General features: G+C 46.1%; 1 protein-coding gene across 1 annotated transcript; it reads right to left on the reverse strand.

The window, feature by feature from the left end:
- Positions 1-7,959: 7,959 nt before the first annotated feature.
- On the reverse strand, positions 7,960-15,456 carry LOC114211628 (putative DBH-like monooxygenase protein 2). Its single transcript, XM_028106214.2, has 13 exons — positions 15,154-15,456; positions 14,134-14,280; positions 13,472-13,633; positions 13,166-13,249; positions 12,217-12,384; positions 11,914-12,016; positions 11,556-11,722; positions 11,128-11,219; positions 10,802-10,898; positions 10,602-10,661; positions 9,367-9,497; positions 8,519-8,633; positions 7,960-8,202 (listed from the first exon to the last, which is right to left on the reverse strand). The coding sequence occupies exons 1-13, from the start codon at positions 15,439-15,441 to the stop codon at positions 7,960-7,962; spliced, it is 1,857 nt and encodes a 618-aa protein (XP_027962015.1). The 5' UTR covers positions 15,442-15,456.
- Positions 15,457-15,788: the final 332 nt, after the last annotated feature.

A 15,788-nucleotide genomic window follows, 5' to 3' on the forward strand; every position in this document is an offset into this window, starting at 1 on the left:
TAATCCTAAAATTTGTATGGAACAAGAAGAGACCCCGAATAGCCAGAGGAATCTTGAAAAAGAAAAGCAAAGCTGGCAGCATCACAATTCCGGACTTCCAGCTCTATTACAAAGCTGTCATCATCACGACAGTATGGTACTGGCACAAAAACAGATACACAAATCAATGAACAGAATTGAGAGCCCAGAAATGGACCCTCAACTCTATGGTCAACTCATCTTTGACAAAGCAGGAAAGAATGTGCAATGGGAAAAAGACAGTCTCTTCAACAAATGGTGTTGGGAAAATTGGACAGCCACATGCAGAAGAATGAAACTGGACCATTTCCTTACACCACACACAAAAATAGACTCCAAATTGCTGAAAGACCTAAACGTGAGATAGGAGTCCATCAACATCCTAAAGGAAAACACAGTCAGCAACCTCTTCGACCTCAGCCACAGCAACTTCTTCCTAGAAACATGGCCAAAGGCAAGGGAAGCCAGGGCAAAAATGAACTCTTGGGATTTCATCAAGATAAAAAGCTTTTGCACAGCAAAAGAAACAGTGCACAAAACCAAAAGACAACGAACACAATGGGAGAAAATATTTGCAAATGACATATCAGATAAAGGGCTAGTATCCAAAATCTATAAAGAACTTATCAAACTCAACACCCAAAGAACAAATAATCCAATCAAGAAATGGGCAGAAGACAGGAACAGACATTTTTCCAAAGAAGACATCCAAATGGCCAACAGACACATGAAAAAGTGCTCAACATCATTTGACATTAGGGAAATCCAAATCAAAACCTCAATGAGATACCACCTCACACCAGTCAGAATGGCTAAAATTAACAAGTCAGGAAACGACAGATGTTGGCGGGGATGCGGAGAAAGGGGAACCCTCCTACACTGTTGGTGGGACTGTAAGCTGGTGCAACCACTCTGGAAAACAGTATGGAGGTTCCTCAAACACTTGAAAATAGAGCTTCCATATGATCCAGCAATTGCACTACTGAGTATTTACCGCAAAGATACAAATGTAGGGATCTGAAGGGGTATGTGCACCCCGATGTTTATAGCAGCAACGTCCACAACAGCCAAACTGTGGAAAGAGCCAAGATGTCCATCGACAGATGAATGGATAAAGAAGAGGTGGTATATATACACAATGGAATATTATGCAGCCATCAAAAAGAATGAGATCTTGCCATTTGCAATGACATGGATGGCACCCGAGGGTGTTATACTGAGTGAAATAAGTCAGTCAGAGAAAGACATGTATCATATGACCTCACTGATATGAGGAATTCTTAATCTCAGGAAACAAACTGAGGGTTGCTGGAGTGGTGGGGGGTGGGAAGGATGGGGTGGCTGGGTGATAGACACTGGGGAGGGTATGTGCTATGGTGAGCGCTGTGAATTGTGCAAGACTGTTGAATCGCAGATCTGTGCCTCTGAAACAAATAATGCAATATATGTTAAGAAAAAAGAAGAAGAAGAAGATAGCAGGAGGGGAAGAATGAAGGGGAGTAAATCGGAGGGGGGAGACGAACCATGGGAGAAGATGGACTCTGAAAAACAAACTGAGGGTTCTAGAGGGAGGGGGGTGGGTGGGGATGGGTTAGCCTGGTGATGGGTATTAAAGAGGGCATGTTCTGTGTGGAGCACTGGGTGTTATGCACAAACAATGAATCATGGACTACACCAAAAACTAATGAAGTAATGTACGATTATTAACATAACAATAAAAAATTAAAAAAAAAAAGAAAAGGCTTGTTTACTTCTATTTAAATGTTGCCATTTTCTGGCTATTTAAATAATTGTCTATAAAATTATAGTGATTTGCAACTCTAAGAAATACATGTTAGGGGCACCTGGATGGCTCAGTCGGTTAAGGGACTGACTTGATTTTGGCTCATGATTTCAGGGTTGTGAGATCAAGACCCATGTAGGGCTGTGCACTGAGCATAGAACCTGCTTAAGATTCTATCTCTCCCTCTCTCTTTGCATCTCCCCTGCCCACCTTCACTCTCTATCTCTCCAAAAGAAAGAAAGAAAAGAAAGAGAGAGAGAAAGAAAGAGAAAGAGAAAAAGAAAAGAAAGAAAGAAAGAAGAAAGAAAGAAAGAAAGAAAGAAAGAAAGAAAGAAAGAGAGAAAGGAGGGAGGGAGGGAGGGAGAAAGAAGAAAGAAAGAAAAAGAAAGAAAGAAAGAAAGAGAAAAGAGAGAGAGAGAAAGAAAGAGACAGAGAGAAAGGAGGGAGGGAGGGAGAAAGAAGAAAGAAAGAAAAAGAAAGAAAGAAAGAAAGAGAAAAGAGAGAGAAAGAAAGAGACAGAGAGAAAGGAGGGAGGGAGGGAGGGAGAAAGAAGAAAGAAAGAAAGAAAGAAAAGAAAGAAAGAAAGAAAGAAAGAAAGAAAAGAAAGAAAGAAAGAAAAGAAAGAAAGAAAGAAAGAGAAAGGAGGGAGGGAGGGAGAAAGAAGAAAGAAAGAAAAAGAAAGAAAGAAAAGAAAGAAAGAAAGAAGGAAAGAAAAGAAAGAAAGAAAGAAAGAAAGAGAAAGGAGGGAGGGAGGGAGAAAGAAGAAAGAAAGAAAGAGAAAGAAAGAAAGAAAAGAAAAAAGAAAGAAAGAAAGAGAAAAGAGAGAGAGAGAAAGAAAGAGAGACAGAGAGAAAGGAGGGAGGGAGGGAGAAAGAAAGAAAAAGAAAGAAAGAAAGAAAAGAAAGAAAGAAAGAAAGAGAAAAGAGAGAGAGAGAGAAAGAAAGAGAGACAGAGAGAAAGGAGGGAGGGAGGGAGGGAGAAAGAAGAAAGAAAGAAAAAAAGAAAGAAAGAAAGAAAGAGAGAGAGAGAGAGAGAGAAAGAAAGAAAGAAAAAGAAAGAAAGAAAGAGTGAGAGAAAGGAAGGAAGGAAGGAAGACATGCTATTACTCACTTGTTATTACTTGTATTATGCACAACAGCTGAAATTAACCCACGAGAATACCACAGCTTTTAGGCTGGAAGTTCTCTGCTCAGAGTAGTCAAAAACTCTTGCTTGGAAAAACTTGACACTTTTCTAAATGGATCTTTTTTTTCCAGGTTACTCTTTATTGTGCCTTGTTTTTTGTTTTTGTTTCTAACGTTCCCTCCATTTTTCATGCTGTCTTTGTACAGTGTTTGGACTCTTTTCTTGTTTTAAATTGACTCCTTAATTTTGAAATGAGCTTGCATAAAAGTTGCTAGAATAGTATGAAGAACTCCAGTATATTCTTTACCCAGATTTCCCAAACATTATCCATAGATTATAAATTATTTACCATATCTGCTTTCTCTTTCTCTCTTCCTTCCCTCTTCCTCACACGCAGGTATGTAACTTGAGAGTTTGTAAACAAAATGTCTCATCATCACAAAATGCTTTAGTATGCATTTCTTAAACACAATAACATACTTTTACAAGACCACAATATAACCAGCCAAATCAGTAAATTAGAATTCATACAATACTAGCGCCTAATGCACAGACACCAGTCAAATTTGACCAATCAAGCCAGTAATGTTCTTTATGGAAAACACAAAACAACAGCCTGAAACCCAGCCATGACAGCAACAATAAAGAATTTGACCCAGGTCGCATGTTGCACTGAACTGTTTAATTGGGTTATTTGCTACTCAGTTGCCTCTATGCTGAAACTATTCCTTAGTTCCACTTTTTCATTCACAATTTTGACATTTTAAAGATTACAAGCCAGCTATTTGTAGAATATTCCTCATTTTTGGTTTGTCTAATATTTCCTCATGATTGCATTGATGTTGTGCATTCTGGGCAGAAATACCACAGAAGTGATGCTGTGTCCCTCTTGGAGAGCCACAGCAGGACGTCATGGCATCTATTTGTCCATTTTTGGTGATGTTACTTTGGTTGAGGTGGTGTGTGCCAAGTTTCTCCACAGGAAAGTTACTATTTTTTCTCATAGTAAGTAATAAATGCACCATGAGGAGATACTCTGAGGCTAGGTAGCTATCTGATTCCCCTCCTATTTGTTTTGTCATCCATCGATGAGTCTTGCCTGAATCAATTATTACTATGAAAATGGTGATTTTCCAACTTCACGTTCCTCCTGCATTCATTACTCAGCATTATAAAGGTTCTTTGTTCTTTACTATTTATTTTTTGAGTAATTCTTGGTAAATAGTCACTTCCCTAAGCCCCCTAAATATGCCTCTTTTCTGAGGTCCCCACATAGCCTCACAATCCAGCAACTAAAATTCTAACTCCTAGCAATTAGGCTTTTCTTTACTGGGGCCAGTCTGGCTGATGAGTGCCTGTGTAAAGCCTTCAATGTGTGAAGCTGGAAAGTGATTCCTGTCTGTGTAGGAAATGGACTAGTCAAGAGCAATTGAACTTCTAGCTCAGGGGTCCTCAGTCTTGGGTACATATTGGAAGTTCCCGGAGACTTCCATAATTCACTAATGCCTGGAATCTATGCCCATCACCCAGGTAATTCCAAAATGGAGTCAAGGTTGGGAGCCACTGTGTTGGTGGAATAGTGAGGCAGGGAGCTTTTCTGCTCAGTCTCTGCTGACTCAGTGGTAGCAGGAATTTAGGCATTGCTGGAAATTCTAGCCAACAGGGAAAAGAAACTAAGTTATCAGCTTCCTGAAAGAGTGAGAGAGACAGAGAGGGAGAAAGAGAAGGAGGAAGGAGGAAGGGGAAGGAGGAGAGAAGAGAAAGCTAGATAAAGGATATGTGAGAATTCTTGCAATTTTTCCATAAATTAGAAAGTGTATCAAAATATTCAACAAGAGGGGTGCCTGGGTGGCTCAGTCATTTAAGCATCCAACCCTTGATTTCAGCTCAGGTCATGATCTCAGGATAGTGAGATCAAACCCCATGTCAGGCTCCTCACTCAGCAGGGAGTCTGCTGGAGACTCTCTCCCTCTCCCCTTCTCCCTACCTGTGTGTTCTCTCTCTAAAATAAATAAATAAAATAAAATCGTAAAAAAAATATTCAACAAGAAAGACCAGGGTCATTGTAAACATGAGCCCACGGTTCCTCTTGTCCTCACAAAACCACAGAAAAAAATAATGAGGGAATAAATCCTTTATTTACCCTCTCCCTTTAATATGGGGTTTTGAGTAGAGGAGGTGAGGTGGAGAAGGAATTGTAGTCTCAGTCACTCAGAGCCAAGCTGACTTTAGAGACCCCTCAGGGATGAGGGATGCCAGGCCCAAGGGGCAGAATGTTGTGGAAGTTGGGGGTCATGTCTCCACCTCAGCGCTGAGCCCCTTCCTCCTGCAGTGTCATTAGGCCATCAGGAAACTGTAGTGACAAAGCTCATGAGCTGGGAAAAGCCTCAAGGCATCAAGTCTCCCACCCTAAGTATGAATGTTTTAAAACATTTTCCCTGAAGTATTGGTCTGAGCTCTCTGTCTAGTATATGTATAATGTAAATGCATCCCTTTTAACTACAGAAACATCATTCTCTATAGGTTGATATAGAGTTCCTCTTGGCGGTTGGGGAGGAAACACTCACTGGCACTGGGAAAAGCTCAGAGGTGGATAGTGTGAGCCCAAGGAGAAAATGGCCATTGAAGGGTTCGTAGAAACTTGACCACAGCCTCACAAGGGCAGAGCAGGTGTTTGTCCCAGTTTTTGTTCATTTCAGCGGCTCCTGTTCTAACCCGATGTCAAACACACAGATTGTGCTCAGTGAGTATGTGCATCATCACTAAATTCTGAAGTCAGGAAATGGAAAGAAAAATAAGACAAAAGAAGGAACGCTAAATAGGAACAGGAGGGGCGCCTGGGTGGCTCAGTCGTTGGGCGTCTGCCTTCGGCTCAGGTCATGATCCCAGGTCCTGGGTTCGAGCCCCGCATCGGGCTCCCTGCTCCACGGGAAGCCTGCTTCTCCCTCTCCCACTCCCCCTGCTTGTGTTCCTGCTCTTGCTGTGTCTCTGTCAAATGAATAAATAAAATCTTAAAAAAAAATAAGAATAGGAAATTCAAGGGAGCACAAAGGAAAGCAGAGGTGCTTGGGACCCGCACTGGGCCATGATCTTGGGCAAAGGGAGCCACAGGCAGATTCTGGTGCAGAGCCTGGGAGTAGTAGCCCAGCTGGCTTAAAGCTGTCAGGGTAGACCTGAGACTAAGGCTGCAGTGAAAACTGAGGATTGGCTTCTGAAACCCAGCCATAAATGGCGTTTGGTTTTCGTTTTAACCTGGGAGGTTGGGGTTGAAAGAATTTGCTTGGGGGCCTTGGAGTAATACAGAATATTGGAATAGAAATGTCAGACTTGACAAAGCAAAGAGAAAAGTGGTCTGTGCTTGTTGTTTCACGTTTCTATCTACATCTCATCTTCATCTGAGTGTTTCCTCATGCTGTAGAAAGTAATTTGTGTACTTCACTCAGCTGCCAAATGGCATCAACCATATTTTAGGATCAAGAGGAAATCCTCCATTTCCCTTGAATGGTGGGACCACAGAGATACTCAACAGTGAGCACACACAGTCCTCTGGCTTCAGGTGAGCCTAATGTTTTCCACAATCATAAACTAAAAAAACCTCTTTGATTAAGGACAGCAAGTCCCTCTGCTCACACATTACAAGGCCCAGAAGTGACCCCAAGCACTGAAAATATCCAGGACTGAGACTGCAGGAGCTGAATGTGAACACTGAAGATGTTGCATAATTTTAGAATGGAGCCTCCAGAATTCTCCAGAGGAAGTGACAGTAAAGATAAAGTGCTCATTATCTGGCATATACCTCTTCAGTCCCAGAGCTTGCTCTGCCAGGAAGCAGGGTTATGATGTTCAATCAACGTTTGGCCCCTCAAGCACTGGTAAACAATTTACTGAGGCCAGATCCCTGGTTTCTAAGAGATTAAGATTCCTCTAAATACCTCGGTATAGCCAGAGAGGGGTCCCATTCCAGAGCACATGAACAATGAGCAAGGCAATTCATAAAGTAGCATGGTGACTTTAAATCTCAAAGGACAGGGTGCTACACCGATTCTCAAGCTTAGAAAACAGAAATGCCCCCCAGAAACCCAGAACAGCCACTGCCAATGCACCTTTCCTTTCAACTGCGGTTGCAAATTGCAACCTGACTGCACAAATGATTTGTGTCTATTCCCTGCTCTGTCCATGTGAACCTTCTTGACATGCCCTGGGCTCCAGAGCTAAGGACTACCCCGCTCCACCTTGGCCTTGACCCATTTTCAGAGCCCAATTCACCCTGCCTGGCCAGTTAGGCTCTTGACCCCTAGTGACCTGAGTGTTAAGAATATGACACTTGGTGGGATAAATAAAGATCATCTGATTGAGGCACAGGTGAGAAGAGCAAGGACTGCAATTGATGTTGCCTTTTGGGCAACTGGATCCTCAAATACCCTCTGGATGCCTTATACTGAGCCATTCAAGAGACTTCCCGGCTTCCTCTCCTGGACCAAAGGCTCAAAGGAAGGAGATGGCAACAGGAAGCGAGTTAAGTTCTATTTAATCTGATGTCTTGAGCTTTGTCGCGTATAACCACAGCATTTCCCTTTACTACAAATCACACATGTGGCTTGCTGCCTCTGCCTCACAGGGAGGGTTGGGCAAAAAATGCCAAAAGAAAAGAACCAGGAGCCCCCTTTAGGGTCAGCATGGGCAAGGGAGGGTTTGGAGGGCTCTCCCTCTGCATGCAAGCCCCCACTTCCTCAGCTGGCATCCCCTTAGGTAAGCCGGAGCATCAGACTTCTCAGAGAGTGGTCCAGCCTTGAATCCAGATTTTGTCAGAAAATATGTTGTGTTAGTGTTTCTAAAGCTTTAAAAGCTGAATTGCATCCCTCAGCATGGAAGAGCCTCATGGAAGAGTTGCAATCCCCAGGCCTGCAATGGCATGGCCTGGGTCATGGGAAGGGGGACTTTGGGGAGCCGAAGAAGAAGGGAGTTTCTATATTTGATAATAAGGGGAAGGCTGAGCAGAAAGGAACCTGAGTATTTGAAATGAGGAGACAGTATCAGACTCCAACCTGCAGGGTGGCAAGAAGCCAAGAAAGAGCCCCCTGCCCAAACAAGAGGGCAACCAGAGGGAGGTGCCTCAGGCTAGCAGTGCTGGAGCCTGAGAGGGCCACTGGTGCAGCCCTGAATCCTGCAGGGGTTTTGTCCTGGGGCTCCACTTTGCCTCCAGAGGACTCCAAGCAGGGACCCCGAGCAGTTGGGATGATTTCCGGAATCCAGCCTGTCGTGTTTTCCACCAATTCCTATAGCACAAGGAAAATGGGAGAAAATGGGTAAAGGCAGAAGCCTCTGCCACTCATTTCCTTTACTTATTTTCAGCCCTTACTTGCTGATCCCCAGTTCTTGCAGCCTCACAAACTAGCTGGGAGACCCCCACCACTCCATAGTCCAGAGCAGCACCAGCCCATCTTTCTGCTCCCCAGACCCTCTTTCCCTGACCCAATGTTTCCGCCTTTGTCATTCACCTGCTTCCTCCTTTCTTTTCCAAGCTTGGCCCAAGACCATCCCATACCTTGCCATCCCCAACCCTGAGAAGATGCTGTCTCCTGGGACACTCACATCAATGGTCTTTATTATCACCATCTGCTGGGCCTCCTTGCAGGCTTTCTCAGCCTTTTTAATGTTCTCTGGGGTCCACTCAACATTGTTCATGGCCATCATGCCCTCCATGGGGCTGCCGTAGGCAGGGGCAACATACGATAGGTTAGGGTCAACTCAAAGCTTTGACAAAATGCCTTCACATTTGTTAGCATCATTTCCATGTCAGCATAAGCCAAAAGGAGTGCCTCACAACTCAATAAGACAATCATGAATTTGGTAGAAGGAGAAATTGCAAGACTCAGACGAGAATTTTTTAAATTGAAAAAGAGAAATTCCTGGCTCTTTAAAGAAGTAGTTCTTAATCTGGGAGCCATGAAGTCCAAGAAGGTGGATGGAGTGACTTCAGGGAAGTCACTCAGTAAAGGCCCTGAAATTGTATGTGGAATTGGTGTGTCTGCACAGATGTGCATTTTCCTTGGAAACCCTCACCCCTAAATAATTAAGGGTCATTACTTAAAAGTAAACAGTCTTTGAATGAGTCAGGTAGCACATGAGAAAAAGGCAGACAGAGAATTTGTACATAAGTGATCTAACTTTTAGAGGTCAGTTCTTATCTGCTTTTCTGAATGGCCTCATTGATATGGGGGGAAAAAAACCCTATTTGGTCTTATGTCAGAGCTTTGAGAGTCAGCCACTGATAGAAGCAGGTGTTAGGAGGGCAGGAGCCAACCAGGCAGCCCACTGAGGAATCCTGATCACTAATGTAGGAGGTAGTAGGTGGTCTTCCTTTTTCTCCTTCTCCAGTCCTACCCAAGACCCCCCTCCCCCGCACATACTTGAAGGTCTTATCTTCCAGGATGACTCACTCTGATACCTCCTCCCCAAGCTCATGGGCCACGTAGATGATGTCAGGGTACCCCATGCAGCTGGAGATGTTGTTTCGGGGATAGTAGAAGAGGAAGATGAGGCACATCTCATTAATGGTGCTGGGACCCCCCTGGGGAAGAAGAGAGAGACAGGGATGGAACACAAAGTCACAAAGGCAAACAGAGTGAGGGGAACAAGGCAGACGAAAATAGTGTAAGTGGTCATTCTACCAATGATGCTGTTTTCCTTTTCCCTTAACCTACAACCAGCTGACTGAATGCTCATCTACTTCTTACCCTCCCTTTCCTTTCACCTCCTCTCCTTCCAATTTGTGGACAATCATTGATATTATTTCCAAAGAAATAATACCTGCCCTGTCCTCTACATTTCCCTGGCCTCTGCTCTGGTTTGAGAAGACAAGATTGTTGAGAAGATGAGAGAAGATATTGAGCTTCCTGAAAAAGTCACTCCCTTTTGAGCTTCTCCAGGATTCCTCATCTCTACATGTCTAAGGCTGGACCTACTCAAATATGTCACATGTTCAGTTCACCATAGTAGGGCCTTATGTTTTTTCCCTGTGAATCCCCTTTTGCACTATTCCCATTTGTCTCTTAACGTATGTATCACTTTCTACCTCACATAATAATAACATACATGGCTGTAGTTTCTTCCTCAATAGCACGCAACCCCTTTGGAATCCTATGAGCAGTGAACCACTCTTGACATACAAAAGGGGTGGGGTTCCTTGTGACCATAACAACAACAGCTAACTCTAATTGAGCATCTACTATAAGCAAGGCAATGATCTAGATGTTTTACATAGGTTAATCAATTCTTACAACAATTTTATGAGGTACTATTATTAGTTCCTATATGAATTAGGAAACTGAGGTGCAAAGAGATTGAATAACTTGTCTTAAGGTTAGAAAGCTAATGACTGTGTTGATATTAGAAACCGGGCATGGAGAACAAGAGTCCATGCTCTGGGTTACTATAACGTGCTTTCTGCCCATGGTCTTAGTGGGTCAACGACAGAGAAAGTAGGGAATCCTTGTACCCATCTTAAAATCACAGGGATGTAGGGGCATGAAAAGCCCCAGGTGAGTGGATAACACCATTGGAGGGAGAAAAGGGCTTCAGCTGGAATAATCAGAGTCACTCTATATCCAAGGCCAGGGATGGGCTCTATTCTGAGGTCACTGTGCTTGACCACAGTGGGAAGGGAGGTACTTACAAAAGTCAAGGAGTCCCGGTCCAGCGTCTGGTAGTGACATTCCACCAGCAACTCATCTCCCTATTCAGAGTGAAACATGAAGGCTGAAAGTAAGACACAGAAGGACTGGTACAGCCTTAGAACTCTCTTGGCTGACAGTGAAGACCTCTGATCCTGCCTCCCCGCCCCAACTCCAGTCATGCCTCCCCGCAGGCTCCCACCAGTTTGATCTCTGCTCGATAAGGTAAATCTCGAGTCTCCTGCAGATTGAAGTCATAGGAATCGTCTTTGCAGATTGTTCGGAGTTGTGCTCCATTTCTAGAGGGAACGAAGCAGTGTATGGGCTCATGCTGGGGGGACAGGTTGCCCATAAAGCAGAAAAGCTCCTCCTTCCATATAGTCTTATTCCGACCACCTCTACTCTAGGGGTAGTTCCAGCTCCTCCTACTCCCAGCCAAGCATAACCTTAGGCTGCAGAATAAATAACTATCCTCAAATTTGTTCCCACATGCAGATGGGAAAGCTTCAAGTCCATGCCTTCCCTTACCTGTATTGCACAGCCTGCAGAGCACGGCCAGCCAGGTGGGTGTGGAGCAGGTAGCCATAGACCTGTATGTCAGGCACTGGGGCCCCATTCATCTGTGATGGGGAGGAGACACATCTGGTTTGCTTAGAACTCTCATCTTGCCCTATTCCTTGATTTGCCTCCCTTAATATTTGACACCTTCTTCATATGACGGACAGGAGCCCCTTTCATTCTTACTGGGCCCTCATGGACTCTCTTCCTGCCCCACCCCCCAGTCCCCAAAGCCCCAACTCCTTCCTTCCCTTGCATGATCCAGGTTAGCAGTTTTCCTGAGCACCGGGTGTAGTTATTCTCCAAGTCCCGGGCTCAGGGTGTGTGTGCTTATGAACCAGCCCAGATCTGTGATGGGAAACAAGGAACCTCAGGGAGGATGTGCCTCCCAGCTTCACCTCTTCAAACTTCTCTGTCTTACACAGCCCATAGGACAGGAAGGACTCCGCGCCTGGGGGTATGAAGTGGATGGGGAAAGTGAAGAAGCCCAGCTGGAGGACCCCCATGTCATATTTGCGCAGCTGTGCAGTGTAGTATAATCGGATGCCTGAGGAGTCATACACACCTGGGGCAGAATGGAAGAGTGACAGAAGACAAAAGAGCTCGTCACGATGTGAGATCAAGAGGCCCAGGAAAGCTGGGACAGGTGACCTGTGACCAAAACAAGCCAGCGTGCATCCCACAGCAGCTTCCCAACTCCTAAAAGAATCAGCAAGCTGCACCAGCTCTTCCTCCATAAATGCTCTAGATGCTCACCAGGAAGGTTGTGAAAATTGCTGTAATGAATCTCCAGCCGTATCCACTGGGGGTCTAAGGGGGTCCCAATAGAGACCCCCACATCATCTGGAAACTGGTAACTCTGTTGGATGGAGGAAGATTTGGCAGCAAGAAGGGCTGGGTGCTAGGTGCAGGGACTGGGACCTGCCCGTGTTTTTTGGCCTTCATCCCAGACCTCCCCTGTCTGCTGGTCTGCCATCAGTCAGTCCAGCAATCCCAGTTGCCTGACACCATGCACCCTACCCCCCCTTAGCCGCCTAGTTCCCTCATCACAGGACTCACTGTGCCCCCGACAGCCCAGCCCACGATGACCTGTGAGCAGAGGGAGAAGGCAGGGTCAGCCCCATAGCAGTCACTGATGCCCGTGGGGAGAACACTGGCATTGCCACAGGCATACACCAGGATGTGATGCACCATTGTCTCATTGTGCTCGAGCAGCTTGGGCTCAAACTGGGTGAGAGATGGAGGCAGAGCACGGTCAAGATCTTCTATGTCAAGTCCTATCCCCGCCCATCCCTTTTACCCCAATAAATCTATACTTATTCCCCACTTCTGTGTCTCTTTCTTTTCTGCTTGTTCTGTTTTTCTTCCCCAACCCATCACTTACCCCCACTTTGTCTGACTTCTCTCTGCGCCCCCACCCTTTTAAACTCCTCCCCTGAGTGCACAACATATTAAATCTAGCCACGAATACCCCCAAGACTCCTGGTTTCCCCTTAATAACATCACCAGTCCACTATGTCTGAGCACATGCCTCACTGGATTCTCCTCTAGAGAAAAAAAATGGCTCCCACATATTTGTTAGTTTTTGTAAGATCAAAATTTGAAATAACTCAACTGTGAAAAATCAGGTGGCCACATTGGAGTTCCCTTTAGCCAGACTTCACTGAGCTGACAGCCCTTGGCCCTGTCCCTGCAGTCTGAATTTCCTCCTAGGCCACGAGCACGACCAAGGTGGGGCTTATACTTTGCTCTTTGGAAACACTTACTAATTGATGACCTTCATCAAAATCTTTGCTGCATTGTGGGGCTCCGAACAGTGCTGGGAGTTACAGTTCTGGGCTCAGGAAAGCATGAAACTACCACCCCCACCAAATCTGACCGGGCCCCCATGTTCTCCCAGCTACTTCTCTCCGGCTTCCTCTCAGCAGTTAGCCAAACACCATCCCTTCAGAGTTGACTGTGCCCACTGCATTGCTCAACTGCCTTAGCAGTGTCCGGTTCACTGTACCTTGAAGATGTGATGCTTCTTGCTAACGACGGGGAGAGGGAGGAAGGTGCAGGCATATGTGGTATCATCCTCTGGAATGAGGAACTGGAGAAGGACACACAGAGGATGAGCTGGGTTGGAAATGAGGCTCTCAGAGAAGACAGGGAAGGGACAGACCAGCTTGGTGGTCCTCGGGCAATTACAGGAAGTCATAGTAACATCAATTCAAGGAACGTACTGAGTATTAGGTGCAAGAGGAGGGTCTAGATTGAGTGGGAAGATGGGAAGGAGGCTTGGAGGTTGCTGGGTGGGGTGGAGGACTCTTACATCAGTGATCTCCAAGTCATGGATGATGGTATCCTCAGGGACATCAAGGTCGTCAGGATGGACTATTTGTAGCAGGAAGATGGACTTGATAAAAGTACGGTCCCGATCCAGCTTCAGAGTGTCATCCAGGCCGTAGGTGGCCAGCACCTTTATGGTGTCACTCTGGGGGGTGTCATGGGCATTGAGGTGCTACTGCCCGCGAGCAGCACTTTGCACACACCCACACACAAGGACTGACACAAGCCACTTGTTCATGGCTACACAGTGGAATGGAAAGAGCTTCCGACTCGGGGGTTGGAACTAGTTGGGTTCTAGTTGTACTTCAGGGGCCAACTTGCTGAAAATATTGAGCAAGTCACATTCCCTCTCAATGCCTGTGTCCACTCTAAAGTTCAGTGAAATCATGCAAGGTTCTTGGAGAGGGGAATGAGAGGAGGGTGGGGTGGGTGCTTAATCTGTAGGGAATCACCCTGTGGAGGGCTTGTGGATTTGGAGAGGGGGCATAACTGGGGCAGTGCCCGGAAAGGTAGTGAGGGAGAGAACCCCTGAGAACTGTGACCGCTGCCTGAGACACATACACGTTCTAGATCGGGGGGTGACTCCACATCCCCAAAAGGAAAAGCTGCTTACGATCGAATGCTTTTCTTCCCTTACTGTTTTACCGTAATGTCTTGGTCGTGAGGGTCACAGGAGCGGAAGGGCCTGGAGAAGCGCATGGTGGTGTAGAGAGCATCTTCGGTCAGCCCCTGCAGCTCAGCATCCTGGCTCCCGTCCTCCTCCAGGGTGTCTTCATCCACCAGGTGCTGATCCTGGGGTCCAGTGAAGTCCAAAGAGTAAGAATAGGAAACCCCAGTGGTCATGACTTTGGAGAAGCTGGCGTCCCTTTAGCAACCCCAAGGTACTGAATTAGCAGAATCCAGGTCCTTTATTTTGTAGTTTGCTCTTGGGACAGAGCATGACATCAGCGTGGATCCCCAGGACAGAGGGATGGACAGCGTCTGCACCACTTGACCTTAATTTACTGCTCCCGTTCCAAATCCCAAGTCCATAAATCCTAGTGTTCCTGCATCTCCAGCCCTTGAAAGCTCACTGACTCTCCGAACTCTACGCTGTTTGTCCTCTCTTGTGGCTCATAACACTGACACCCCGCCATATAAATGCAGTTCCTATGGGTGAGATTCGGAGAGGTGGCTGAGCCGCTTTTCATCTGAGGTAGTAATCATCCACCTCATAGTGAGGCTGTGAGGTTTAACATGGAAGGATTTTGGAACAATGCCTGGTTGATCAAAAGTACATAACAATTTTAAGGTATTATTATTGTAGCTGCTGTGTGGTTATTAGACCACTTTATGTTGCGGTCAACCTGACTGAGCTTAACAGAAATTAGGGCTAAAGACTGGGTCTCAAATAGCATTGACTCTCCCCCATTGTCCTGCATTTAGTGGTTCAGGACTCTTTCAGTCCAGTGGTACCATTCTTTAGCACCTTAGGGCCACGCAGCCCAGAAGACCTATTTTGAAACCCTCCGGTGGACCATTTCTGTAGGGAGAGGTCAGTAGTCAACTGGTGTTCTGGGCATGTTCCTGGATAAGTTTGGAAAATGTGGATCCTTCCTGGACTCAGAGCCATCCTCAACCAGCAAGAGACCTTCATCCTTGAAAGGGAGACACCCTCAGACTTACCGAGAAATAGACGTTGCCATCAGGCAGGACTCCTCCAACAACCAGATCACTCCCCACTCTGGTGTAGCGATTTGTGACACCCAAGCCCACCCAGCCAGTTGTCCGGACCTGCAGCTCAAAAGTGATGATCTCAGCCTCAAGGTCAAAGTCCCAGCGCAGGAAAATGACATTGGAAGGATCTAGGAACCTGGAATAACGCAGGCGAGATGTGAGGCCAAGGTGTTTGCCTTGGGAGGGGGCCGCCAGGGCCGTAAGTAGGAGAAGTCTGAAGAGAAGGGCACAGGTCATGGCATCCGGGGCCTGGAGTATCTCTCCTACAGATGGACACTCAAGAAGTATGGCTTTATATGTGCCTCTACCTGTGCCAGGCACCATGCCATGGGGGAGGGACCGACTGGGGCTCTTCTGATCTGATTATCCTCTGGATTCAGAATGGTGCCACTTACATAACTCTGGAGGCGTGAGGTGCCCAGAGAGGGTGCAGAGCAGATTGCTCTTGCCCTGGAGCAGGGACCTGACATGAAATTCTCAGGAGTAGGTCACTTAGACTCTTCTACTCCAACCCCATGCCAGGGTCCTCCCTGGGGTTTGGGTTTTTCCCTGCTTTTCCTTCCTTGTCTCTTTCTCTCTCTCCC

This window comes from Eumetopias jubatus, unplaced genomic scaffold (assembly GCF_037043125.1).
Source record: "Eumetopias jubatus isolate StellerSeaLion01/CBP00866 unplaced genomic scaffold, mEumJub1_p1.0 scaffold_14, whole genome shotgun sequence".
In the NCBI taxonomy this organism is placed as follows: domain Eukaryota; kingdom Metazoa; phylum Chordata; class Mammalia; order Carnivora; family Otariidae; genus Eumetopias; species Eumetopias jubatus.

Excerpts from the sequence above, each read along its gene's own strand:
- LOC114211628 (XM_028106214.2), bottom strand. The coding sequence starts at position 15,441 with ATGACCTGTGCCCTTCTCTTCAGACTTCTCCTACTTACGGCCCTGGCG. Across the intron at positions 9,498-10,601 it reads ACCGGGACTCCTTGACTTTT|GGGGGTCCCAGCACCATTAA; the intron begins GTAAGTACCTCC and ends CTTCTTCCCCAG. Across the intron at positions 8,203-8,518 it reads TGATAATAAAGACCATTGAT|GAATTGGTGGAAAACACGAC; the intron begins GTGAGTGTCCCA and ends CTTGTGCTATAG.